General features: G+C 37.3%; 1 protein-coding gene across 10 annotated transcripts in view; it reads left to right on the plus strand.

The window, feature by feature from the left end:
• ATRNL1 (attractin like 1) overlaps positions 1–13,130 on the plus strand; it is a 625,874-nt gene that overhangs the window by 8,605 nt on the left and 604,139 nt on the right. For 9 of the 10 annotated variants that reach the window (XM_019660096.1, XM_019660105.1, XM_019660104.1 and 6 more), the window contains exons 2-3: positions 11,736–11,819; positions 12,981–13,094. In XM_019660096.1, coding sequence (XP_019515641.1) covers positions 11,736–11,819; positions 12,981–13,094 — 198 coding nt within the window. Of the gene's footprint in view, positions 1–10,354; positions 10,418–11,735; positions 11,820–12,980; positions 13,095–13,130 lie in introns of those variants that run through there. The other variant, XM_019660103.1, reaches the window with a different exon arrangement.

The following is a 13,130-nucleotide window of genomic DNA, read 5'->3' on the forward strand; positions in this document are numbered from 1 at the left end:
TGAATCAAACCGGGGACACTGTTGCTCAGAGCTCAAACTCTTGAGCGAGCTCTTAACCAACTGAGCCACTCGGCTGGCCCTCCAATTGTTCATTTTCATTATGTGGAAATAAAATTGACTTATGTATATTGACCTTGTATCCTGCAGTGTTGCTAAACACACTTAGTTTCAGTATAGCTTTTTTTGTAGATTCCTTGGGATTTTCTACATTGATAATCATGTTGTCTATTAATAGATACAGTTTAATTTCTTCCTTTCCAATATATGCCCTTTGTTTTTCTTCTTGCTCTGTTGTACTGGCTAGAACCAGTAGTCTGGTGTTGAATAAGAGAATAAGAGTGGATATCTTTGCCTTTTTCCCAGTAGTAGGTAGAAAACATTCAGTCTTTAAATATTAAGCATCACGCTAGTTGCAGTCTTTTTTGTAAATGCCCTTTATTAGGTTAAGGAAGTTCCCTATTTCTAATTTTGAGTTTATCATGTGTGCATATTGAATTTTAACACACTTTTTTTCCTGTATCTATTGAGATAATGATTTGTTTTTTTTTTTCCTTTAGTTTGTTGATATTGGTGAATTAAATTGACTGGTTTTCAATATTAATCAGCCTTACAATCCTGGCATAAATCCCACTTCGTCACAATACATTACACTTTTTATATATTGCTGGATTTGATTTGTTAATGTTTTATTGAGGATTTTTGCTTCTATATTATGAGAGATATTGCTCTGTAATTTTCTTGTAATATCATTGGTTAACTTATAAAATAAGTTAGGAAGTGCTCCCTCTTCTGTTTTCTGGAATAATTTATGTGGAATTGGTATTACTTTTTCTTAACTGGTAAAATCCATCAGTAATGCCATCTGAGCTTAGAAATTTTTTTTTTTTTTTGTGGGAAGGCTTGCAACTATGAATTCAATTTCTCTAATAGATATACGGATATTCATTTTATCTATTTTTTTTGAGTGAGTTTTGATAGATTGTGTCTTATAGAGAATTGGTCCATTTTATCTAAGTTTTCAAATTTATGCGCATAAAATTGTTATAATATTTCCTTATTATTCTTGTAAAGTCTATGGGGTTTTTAGTGATATTTCTTCCATTTCTGATATTGGTAGTTTACATTTTCTTTCTTTTTTCTTGCTTAATCCGGCTAGACATTTGTTAATGTTTTTGTCCTTTATAAGAATATGTCTTTTGGTTTCCTTGATTCCTGCTGTTTATTCTTCTGTTGTTGTTTTCAGTTGCATTGATTGCTGCTTCCTTTGGTTTTAATTTGCTTTTCTTAATCTAGTTCCTTAAGATGAAATACTTAGATCATTAATTTGAGATGTTTCTTCCATCCTCTAGTTAGGAAAATGAGGGGTGCTGAGTCTGTTGTCATTTGCTTAGTGCAAGGCAGAGGTGGTGCACCCCACAGTCTCTGTAGCTGCTGTACCCCTAGTGAACCCCTAGGGGTAGGGGTGCTACCTCTTTGCTGATATTCACTTAGTGCAGCCAGGGATGCTTGAAGGCACTCCCTTCACATTCTTCCCCAGTGGGCACGGGGAGATACTTATTACTTTTGTAAATAAAATATAAACATTTAGAAAATAGAAGCACTGTGTAAATTAGAAACTTTCAAGTCGATTCTCTATGTCTCCTAAAACAATAGAAACTTTAAGAGCATTTGCCATGTTTTGATGTATTAAGTTTAATTCCAGGCTTCATTTGTACTTTTTTGGTAATATAATTGTTCTGATAATGAATTTTTCTAGAAAATAAAATTTATTATTCTATTTCATGTAAGAAAATGTCAATAACATTAAAGCTGGCATTTCAAAACTTAAATTATGATTTGAGAGGAGAAATAGTATAATGTGGTGGAAAAAAGCTTTACATTTTACATTACATTTTAAAAACAATCTTGTGAAACAAGTACCATTGTTATAACTAGTTTACACACAAGGAAACTGAGGCGGAGGGAGGTGGAGTAACATACCCATTCAGTGACCAAGCCGAGATTCTTGTAGCTCTTCTAAAGTTTTGCCTTTTACTTTCATTTTCTCAGTCATGTCTTTTTGTTTTGTCAGTGAAAAGAGAATATTCTATAGAGTTCTTACTTGTCCTTTGCAAAGTTAGTATGAATGGGTGCATTTTACAGGACACGAAGATACCAAAGAGAAACCTAAGCTTATCTATCAAACGATTCTGTATGACGTAGCAATATTTTATTTTTCTCCAAGCTTGTCAATTATTTGAATGCATAGTACAAGAGGAGATTTTAGTGTCAGGTGCCGGGGTGGACCGTGAGTGGTTGGTGAACCCCCAGATTTGTATATAAAATTTACTTACATGAATCTGTCTAGGCAGGAGGGTATAGCTTTTACAAGATTCTCAGAAGTGATCTCAGATCTCAAAATGGTAAGAATCACTGTATTATAGGAATGAAACCCAAGTAATAGTCTCTGTGTATGTACAGTTTAAAAAACTATGGGCTCAGCGGGACTTACTTAGGAGGGGGATGCGGAATGCACTGTGAAGGAAACAAGAAATGCAGCTTAGCACTGTGTAAAACAATAGTGCATCGATGTGCAGAGAGGAAAAAGTTCATACCAGTGAATGTAATCCAGAAGCCCTTTCATCCATTTTGGTTAAAAGAAATCAACAAACTGTTAAATAATATTTTAATTAAAAACACTTTTAAAAAAAGGAATTCCATGCGAGGATGGCATACAAAGGCAATCCTGCATTGAGACTGTCCCTGAGCGGATAGCCCTTGTAACCTGTCTATGCCAGTGCTAAAACCGCGTTCTTTGATAAACAGGCTTTATTATTTCAGAGACGCTGTAATATTAAAACTATTGAATTTTCCTATGTTTATAATGTCTTCATCAAATTTTGTATTCATAGCCAGGATAGAGAACAGCACTTTGGTTGATTTAATTTTAGCTCTGTTTAATGTATGTGCTGGTTTTCTTGCATTTACTAATGGGTACTCCTGATCCAGCCCATTGGATCAGGGGCTCTAGATTGGGCAGTTCCGGCTAGGTGAGAGATTGGCAAGGCAGATGGGCATGTGACAGGCACCTAGACAGAGACTGGCAAACGTTTTCTGTAAAGGACCAGAGAGTAGATATTTTAGGCTTTGCAGGCCAGGTGGTCCCTGTTGCTACTCCTCAGCTCTGTTCTTGTAGCATGTTGGTACGCTTAGGCATATGGAAGCTAATGGGTGTAGCTGTGTTCCAGTAAAACTTCATTTGCACAAACGGGCGACAGGCCAGCCATTGATGGAGCCCTGATCTAGATTAACATGTCAAAATGGCTGTCAATTCAAGAGCAGAAGTGCCACAACATTTTAAAAGTGAGTTAATTGTTTGAAACTTAGAATGCATTGTAGAAACAACAATAGAAATAGTAGTTATGGAAAAAGCCTATTTTACCTTCTGGAGATCTCTGCATGGTTGGAATGTACAGGTATTAGGAGTAAGAACGTAGGCAAAGATTGAAAACTAGGTGTGTGTGGTCAGAGTATGATCTTAGCGTGTAAGATTTCCAGTTTTTAGAAGAGGAACAGCTCTGTGAAGATGTCCGAGGTGTGTAGTGGGAGGGCTTTGCGCAAGTGGCATGGAGGTGAAGGCTGTAAGTTGAAGAAGAGGTCTGGAAACTACAAAGAGAGGGTTGCTCTTCTTGTGCAGGTGGCAGGGGCTCCACCCCCTTGCTCCTGTCTCTTGGTGGTGAGAAAGAATTTCCATCCTGTTCATCGTGGTTGGTGTCAGCCCCCCATGTTTCTAGTAGAGGAAATGGCAAGAGGAAACTTGTGCAGTAAGTGGAGGCCAGGGGGGCTTTGGGCTCAGGATGGGGATGAATGTGGAGAAGGAATTCAGGGGCTGTGGTGAGTATAGATTTTTTAAAGTTTTTGTCATTGTGCCCCTGGAGTTGACGAGGATGGGGACAGAGTGAGTAGTTTGCTGTTGTGTAGCCTGGGTGGGGAAGCTTAACTGTTTCTTCATGTCACCTCTTCTAGGTGGGAGATGGAGCTATAGGGGTAACTCCTCAAGTTTATGTTTCTTCGGAGGGGGGAAGATACATTTTAAACTAAAGGTAAGGAGCTGAGAAACATAGGACAGGAGTGGGTCAGTTGGAGAAGGTGCGATGGTAGGGAAATAGAGGGATTTTGGGAAAGAAACCCCAGTGGCAATAGAGAGAAGAAACAATTTCCTCATATGCAGTTTGGGAGGTGTACGTGTTCCCGGCTAGGGAGAGGGATTATATTGTAGGTGATTTTGCAGAGCAGGCCTGCCTGCTCATAAATTCCCCGGTAAAAAGAGCTATGTCTGCATGACTGTGTATTCAGGTGCTTTTTGCATGTGTTACACTGCTATTCTTGAGTCACAGAGAAGTAGAAACAGAAGTAGCTGTGTAGGGTCATAGAACAAATCAGAATTGTAAAAAATATTAAGTTTCTGAGGCTCTAAACTGTTGTCATGCAGGCTTAATTTATGTCTGATAATTTGTATTATTAGATTTAGCCCTGATTTTGGAAGTTTTTATAATTTAAGTTGGCAATATTTTGATTTCAAGAGTTTCTTGCAACTGTAAGTTAGAAACTTAGGGAGCAGGATTTCTTAATAGACCTCACTGTAGGATCTACACCAGGCTTAGATCCAGAGAAAACTTTTATACAGGATTCCCTCTTGGATTACTTTGCCTTTTGAGGGAATGGAAATAATAATGATTTTGAGGTTGTGAAATAAAATTCCTAAGTCTATATTCATGTTCTCTATTTGTTGAGACATCATTTTCCTGATTTGCTTTAGCTCTTTAGTGTATTAAAATAGTCGATTTAGTCTGTCTAGCAAGTCCAATGCCTGTTTTTCCTAAGGGACAGTTTCTGTTAACGTCTCTGAATGGACCATACTTCTTTGTTTCTTTGCATACTTTGTAATTTTTTGTTGGAGACTGGACTTTTGATTATTATAATGTGATAATTCTAAAATTCAGATTCTTCCCCCTCCTCGGGGTTCATTTTTATTGCTTATGCGGATTGGAGTTGTGTATTTGTTGACTTTCCTAAACTATTTTTGTAATGACTGTATTCTTTGTTGTGGGTGGTCTCTAAAGTCTTTGATCCTTTAGCTTGTGGTCAGGTAGTGTTTCAACATAGATTTCCTGGAATGCCTGGAGCCCAGAGAAAATAGAGACCCTCCCCACCCCCAGTCTTTGCAGATTGACTCTATTTGGCAATCCTTCAGGGCCTAGTAGCCATGTTGTTTATGACCCTGCCTCAGCCTTTGCTTCCTTCTTGCTCTGGGTCTAAACATTTGCCAGAGGCGAAAGCGTGGAGTCTTCCCAGGTCCTTTCTGAGCATGTAGTCTGTCCTGGGGCATGCAGGTAGCTTCCCACATTCCCAGGCTCACACACTGGACAGCTATTCAATGTTCTAATTCTTCAAAGAATCTCATTTGCAGATTTTCCTCCCCGGTTCTTGGTGTATCTATTGTTTGCGTCTACTCTAATTTTTTGCCTCAGGCTGCAGGGGTTTTCATATTTGCCTTTCGTTGTTTTGGAGGAATGCGTTCTGTCTAGCTGCTTTTTCTCCCTGAAGGGGTTTCATGTTAGGCGTGGGATGATTTTCATACTGTATCAGCAAATGATTTGGTGAATTTAATCCAAAAAAATTAGGGAAATTTCAGTTGCTCAAGAGATTATTGCAATTAAATTTATGGGTTCTCTGCTTGAACAAATCTGGAGAACTGTTAAATTCATCTTCTCCATTCTTATAACCACTGTCATATGGATTACCCTGTACAGCCTTATCTTTCGACATTTCCTATTGATCCACTGAGTGACTTGCAGTTTCCTCAGGATACCATGCTGTATAATGATCATCCAAGTCTTTACACATACTTCTTCCAGAAGTACTGTTGCATGTTACTCTTTTTTATATACTTTTTACACACATACACACACCAGATTAAACTTGATAATATTTTGTTTAGGGTTTTTATATGAGGGATATTTGTAATTACCATTTTTTCTTGTGTTGGTTTTGTCAAATTAGTTGTACTTTTAAAATAGTTTTTGCATTTCATTTAAAATGTCAATTTCATTGATTATGAAGTTGTTCTTAATGTCCTATTCATTCTGTAGCAGCAGGAATGGTGCCCTCTTTTCCATTTTGATAATGGTAGTTAATACTTTTTCCTTGCTTAGTTTTGCTAGGGAGTTATTAATTTTATTAGTTTTTATAAAGCCCACTTTTAGTTGTGTTAATATTCTTTATTACATGGCTGTTCTATATTTCAGAGATTTCTGTTCTTTATTATTCTCTCCTTTATATTTTCGTATGGTTTAATTTATTGTTATTTTTCTAGCTTGTTGAGCTGTAATCTTGGATAATTGATTGTCAACTTTCTAATATACACATTTAGAACTATACATTTCTCTCTGAACACTGGTTTAGCTTTGTTTCATAAATTTTGATATGTTGTGTTTTTGGTATTCAATTAAAAATATTTTCTAATAGCCCCTGTCACTTAGAAGTCTTGCTTAATTTTCGAACATTTGGCAATTTTAAATTTATCTTTTTTATGTGGTCACTGTATATGGAGTTGTCACTGATTGCATGGCTTTTGAATGCAAGATTACTGCAGCCAGTTTCGATTGATTACATTTATTTTATTCAATTTTGCTGTTACTTGTTGCTATTGTTTAAGAACAAGTATTCATTTAAAGAGGGTGGAAACTTATTTTTCTCACTGTCAACCCTGGCCTCTGAAAGACTTTTGCAGACCCATAGTGTTAAAAAAAAAAATCTGGGAGGTCAGAGTCCTTAAGGGCATCTACCCAGATGACACCCTCCTAGGTGTCAGGGTTTCATTTCCTTTTCGGGGCACCATCTGTAGCACTGAAGTCTTGGCAGGGCTGTGAATTAAACTTTTTATGTGATTCTGCTCTTCTCAGTCTGGTCCTAGGCATGTTTTTCAGCATGATCTGCCCTCTGGCTTCAGGGGTAGAGTCTCTTTAAATGTTACAGAGTCCGGTGGCTTTTACACCATATCTAAATTCAGTGGTTGGCCAATTGAGTCTTGTAGGATGTTGATGAAAGCCGTTCATGGGGAAGTGCCTCGCTATAGGCGTTCTGCTGCGGTTTTCTTCCTTTAGCGTATCAATGGCTTTTAACAGCAGTTAGCTCATTCCACGCTCCTTATAACTGCCCTTGCCACTCCATTCTCAAGTATTAGAGATACCACATAAGCCTGTGCATTAGTCAGCGCATCATCTCCCACTCGTGTCCCATCTCAGTTCCGCTAAGTGGAAGCCTTCGTCACTGTGATGCCGTGGCACGCCGTGGGCTAGTTTCTGCCACCCTCAGTGTGGTTCCCTTTGCCATCTGGTCCAACCCCAGAGTCCCATCTGAAGACCTCTGCCCAGGTACTAATTCTTAGTTTGATCACCCTCCCCTCCACCACCCTGAAGCAGACCCTGAGACAAGAACTGAACATGTGGACATGAGGGATCGTCTCCCTTACTTGGGCGATGCGGGGGCACTGGCAGAAGTGATATAGAGAAGAGAGGGAGCCAGTATGAAGTGTGTTGTCAAGTCAGCTACCACAGTGGGTAACTGGAGTTGAATTCCACAGGGAGATGCTGGGGGGAATGTACTAAAGAGCTAAGGAAGCTTGGGATAGTCACTCTTTAACCCAAATCACTCATTGGCTAAGGGCTGCCCTAGGGGGGTGTGGAGTCACAGGCACTTATACCCACCACATACATATACAGGAAGAGGGGGTTCAACAGCCAGAGGGGAACCTTTCACAAAGATGTAGGTGCTGGCCTGAGGAAGTCAGGCTGGAATGGGTGGAAATAGGTAAGGAAGTCTGGGGAGATATGGGTGTAATTCTGACACTGCTGGCCACCACGTTTCTATGTCTATTTTCAACTATGCAAGATAATACCAAATTACTTTCTTAAGTTGTCATAATGATTTATTCCTATGAGAATTCTTTTTCTCCACATCCTTTATCAATCAATCTTTAAAATTTTGGCCAATTGGTGGGTGCATAGTGGTATGTTGTTCTGATTTTATTTTGCATATCCTTGATTATTAAAATTGATTGGTTTGGGTCCAATCAGGAAAGAGAATCACAATAATTTTAATGGGAAGAGTTTAATATAAAGAATTATTGACTGTAACAACGATTGGAGTAACGGGAAATTGGCTCTGAAGTACAGAGGACTCTGAAACACAGCAATAGTCATATAAGGAGCAAGCACTAACCCCCTTCTGGCTGAGACGCAGCACTTAGGTCAGAGCCCTGGCCTCCTGGCCAGAGATCCAGGCCTTGTTGGGAGGGCTGGGCTGTGGCAGAAAAGTTGCTGTAATGCTGCCCTGATGGGACTTGCTTGACATCTGCCCTTTGGAAGTTGCCATGGTTACCATATAGGATGTTAGGGAAAGCTATTCTTGTGGCAGTGTTTCACTGGAGGCACTCCATGTGAAATTGCCTGAGGGGAAGTGTTGGGGGAAGCTGTTCGTGGCTGGGTGCTGCCGGCCTTCTGTACCGTGGGAGCCCAGTGCTGGAGAAGCCAACAAGCTGCAGGAGCTGGTTGAGTAAGTGCATTGGAACCAGGAAGCAAAGCCCTTCTCCTGCAGTCTCTCCAGTGCACTCTGCTGACAAGGCGTGCTGGCTTACCATCATGCATCTGGCAAAGACAGAGTATTTAAAGGGCCCACATCCACAGAGGAGACCAATAGTGTGAATTCTGAGGCCAGAGGCAGTGGATCACTGGCACGGGTCTGCCCTTTCGTTACTTAGCTTCTCTATGCTTCCTTCTAAAAATATATGAACACTCCAACAACCAAACCACGCTGTATTTTTACCTCGGAAGATACACTTATTCCAAGTGAAGAAATTCTCACCCTTTGTCCAAAATGAGGAAACACACAGTTCCAAGAATCATTGTACCTGTCATTGGTTCTATTAATTCATCTTCATATTCAGTCATAGTCACACTGAATATTCCATTATCTGAAGCCTAAATTGTAAGGTTAGCTTGCAACAACTTGCATAGAAAATAAAAATGTGAAGGAGGAAAAGATATACCTGTAACAAGCAATAGAAACTATGCAAAGCTGTTATGTGCCTGGTTTCTATAATTTGTTACAAGACCGTAATTGATAGCTTTGGTTTGATCCTTCCACCCCTATTCTGTAGTTCCATGCTTTCAACTAGAATCTCAGCTCCTTGGAGTTTTACCTGGTAGAGAGACCCAAACCCAGTGGGCTAAACCCTCACTCATCCTGCTGTGGTTTGGATATTTTGATGGACTTAGCTTCTGGATCGCTCATCCTGTTGGATCCATTCAGTTCTTGATTTTGATTATTGTAGTTTTCAGTATTAGAATTTTCATTGTCTTTTTCAAAATGCTCTGTTACTTTTTAAAATTTTCAATTAACCACCAAAGTTTAAAGTCTTGTTTTTTGTCGTTTTGCGCTTAGTGAAGTATAGGACACATCTGATAAACCCCATAATTGGAATATCTTCAGGTCTCTTTCTGTTGTCTGTTGGTTCTTATTTTGTTGTCTGGTGTCTTCATATGCCTAATTATTTTTGATCGTGCTAGACATTTTATTTGAAAAATTGGTAGAAATGACTTGAGACCTACGATAATGTTATCTTCCTTTGCAGCGGTTCTCAACCTTCCTAATGCCGCAACCCCTTAATACAGTTCCTCACGTTGTGGTGACCCCCAACCAAAAATTATTTTCGTTGCTACTCTACTCTATAACTGTAATTTTGCTACTGTTACGAATCATAATGTAAATATCTTTTTGTTTTCCGATGGTCTTAGGCGACCCCTGTGAAAGGGTCGTTCGACCCCCAAAGGGGTCGCGACCCACAGGTTGAGAACCGCTATTTAGAGAGTATTTTTGTATCTCCTGTTAGGAGCCTTGACATACTGGCAGTCCTGGTATCACCTTAAGCCAGTTGGAAAGCATGGTTTTTCTGCCACCTGGATGACTCACAGTTAGGCCGCAGCCCAGGTCAGGGCTCGGTTACTTCTGGTGTAGCCTTAACCTAATTGCAAGTCATCACGTCCCAATTCAAATGCCAGGCTGTTTATTTGAACGCCTACCTTTTGTGGGCCATTGCCTCCAACCTTTGTCCCCCTCCCTCCGCAGGCTGCCAAAAGCTCTCAGCCTTTTGGAGTGTCTCCTAAAGACAGATCTCGCCAGAGCCAAAGCAGCTCTGAGTGTCTGGCTCCTCTTAAGGGAGCTTAGAGCTTGGCTCTTGGCTTGGTGCATCTTACCATTTTGTTTCTTATAAGCTGCTTTTAAGATTTGAAAATTGTTCCTTAGCTTTTTAAGCTGTCTTCAGTGTGGGGTTTGTCTGCATTGCTTCATCTGGTGTTACTGGAAGTGAAAAATCAGGGCAAGTCGTTTAACCTGCTATTTAAACTGTGCTTCTGTTTCCGCATCTGTAATAATATATTAATAACTATTTACTATCTCATAGGGTTTCTGAGATTTTTAAATGAGGTAACACATTACGTGCTTATAAAAGTACCTGATACGTAGAAAATGCTCAATTTGTTATCTCATTAATTTGAGAACATTGGAATTTGTCTGTTCTTCAAAAACTTTTCCAAGCATGAATTAACCCCTTTATTGCCCAAAGTAATTGTCAGGGATTGTGAAATATTTATAAATAACATTCATATTGTCTGACCTTTCTGTCAACCCTGATTTAGGTAGATGATAACTTTTTTTCCTAATATATTTAAGACTCTATAATATTAAGAGAATTTAATTTTATCTAAAACCAGATAGTGACCCTGATATCTGTATGTTTCTGTATACACATATGTATGTATGTATGTATGCATGTGTATGTATATGTGATTATATAAAGATAGATAAGCCCTGATGTGTGCGTGTGTGTGTATACATGTGTGTATGTATGTATAAATACATGAAGACTAAATGGGAAGCTATTGTAATTGTTTAAAATATCGTCTTTTGTTGACAAAATAATTGGGCTGGAGCTAAGTAGAACAAAATGAAGTAGAATTGGGATCCTGTTTCAAATATTTTTAAATTCTGAAAATCTGAAGTTTTTCTAATTATCTTTTTTTCATGTTTAAAATAGAAGATAATTATAAAACCTTTGATTTACCCTATTTTAAAAATTGATTGAGTTCTTGGACTAGGTATAACGTAGACAAGAGAAAATGATAATAAAAGCAGGTAGCCAAACTCAGTAAGTCAGCTGATGGCGACTTTCGCAGTCCCAGTGCATGAAAAACAGCTAACTATAGCTAGCCGTGTAACTCTGAAAGTGGTAAGCACACATACTATTGCTGTAGTCCACAATCGGCACCTTTTAAAGTGTGTTTGATTTTCCTCCTTTTTCCTCCACCTAATTTTTGTGCAGAGGAATTTTAACTTAATCTATTTTGCATGCACATTCAACCCATCAATATAATATTCAACCTTTCAGTGCATTTTTCCACTATGTAAAATAAAACAGTCATGAAACATCAAGGTTTACAGAAATACAAAATAGATTTCTTTTGCTATGAGACATATATGGCAATTTGAAAGTTTTCTTAAGTTTTAAATAAATTCTCCTTTTTGGAAATTGCTATGTCCCATTCCTTTAGGACTTTTGATGTCTTTTTAATTTTCTTATGTTACTATATGTCTTAAAGTTACTTTAAGGTAATTATTTTCATGATTTTGTTTTCTAGGTTAACAGAACCTTCTGGATATTTAACAGATGGTCCAATTAACTATAAGTATAAAACTAAATGTACATGGCTAATCGAAGGCTAGTAAGTATGCAATTTTGGTTAAATTAATTCATTTTATTCTGAAATGATAAAGAAGGTCATCATATCAATATTAAAGCATTAAAATATAACATCTTTATATAATATAGTTTATGTAGTTATATAGTTATATAGTTATGTAGTTAATGTTTTATTCACAATATTTTTTATAGGATTACAACTTTTAAATATCACATTTAATGTAAATTACACTAACCCTTCACTTGTGATAACAGTTTAATTTTTACATATATTTTATTTTTGAGTTATATTAGTGTGCCTTTAAATCAAGTAGGCATTTTTGGCTTGTTTTAAACATCTTGTTATGGAATTTGAAGACTCCGTCAAGTATAAAAATATTCCCTATTGAATTATGCCATTGGTTCATACTACTCAGCATTTTAATTTTAAATGTGTTTAAAAAAGAACATTTTGTAGAAGAGAGAGTTAATTATCCTTTTAGAGGTATTTTTTCAGTAATGAGGGCTTGAGACTGAATTTATCTATTTAAACATATTGTGAATGGATCATAAATGAATTGATATGAATTATTTTTTACCCATTTTATGATTTCTAGTGTATTTGGAAGACTAGTTTTTTTTTTTTTTTTTGGGGGGGGGTGTATTTTAAAAGTTTTTTAGAACTTAAAAGTTATAAATTCCCTGTATACCTTTGGTCTCATTTTCTTTATTTGTTAATAGTATAACATATTGAGACCCTTCAATTAAAATTTGAAGACCTTATTAGAGCCTCCAGTTAAGGGTTGTGTAGAAATAAGAATGCTTGCTTCTTGAGTGTTGATTTTAAAAATTAACTTTAAATACAATGTGCAATAAAAATCCAACCCTATTAAGTATACAGTTAAGTTTCAACAGTGCATACAGTCTCTCTAACCTGTACCTTAATCAAGACATAGAACATTTCCTGTTGACTAAGTTTTTAGAAAATGATGATATATACATATGGCCTGTTAATAGATTTTGAAGCTATGTGTCATTTTTACAAATTAGATATGACTGCTTCTAAATCTTTTACACTGGTGACTTAGGATTTATAGCAAAATTGTCTGTAAATAGGTTTTTAATAAAATACTCGGTCTGCAATTTATTCAGACTGTGCTTTGCATATTACACATTAATTTAAAAATATTTTAATCTTTTTCAGTCCAAATGCAGTGTTAAGATTAAGATTCAATCATTTTGCTACAGAATGTAGTTGGGATCATATGTATGTTTACGATGGAGACTCAATATACGCACCTTTAATAGCGGTACTTAGGTGAGTAATTATATTTATTTATTTATTTATTTATTT

Source organism: Hipposideros armiger, unplaced genomic scaffold (assembly GCF_001890085.2).
Source record: "Hipposideros armiger isolate ML-2016 unplaced genomic scaffold, ASM189008v1 scaffold_311, whole genome shotgun sequence".
NCBI classification, from domain to species: Eukaryota; Metazoa; Chordata; class Mammalia; order Chiroptera; family Hipposideridae; genus Hipposideros; species Hipposideros armiger.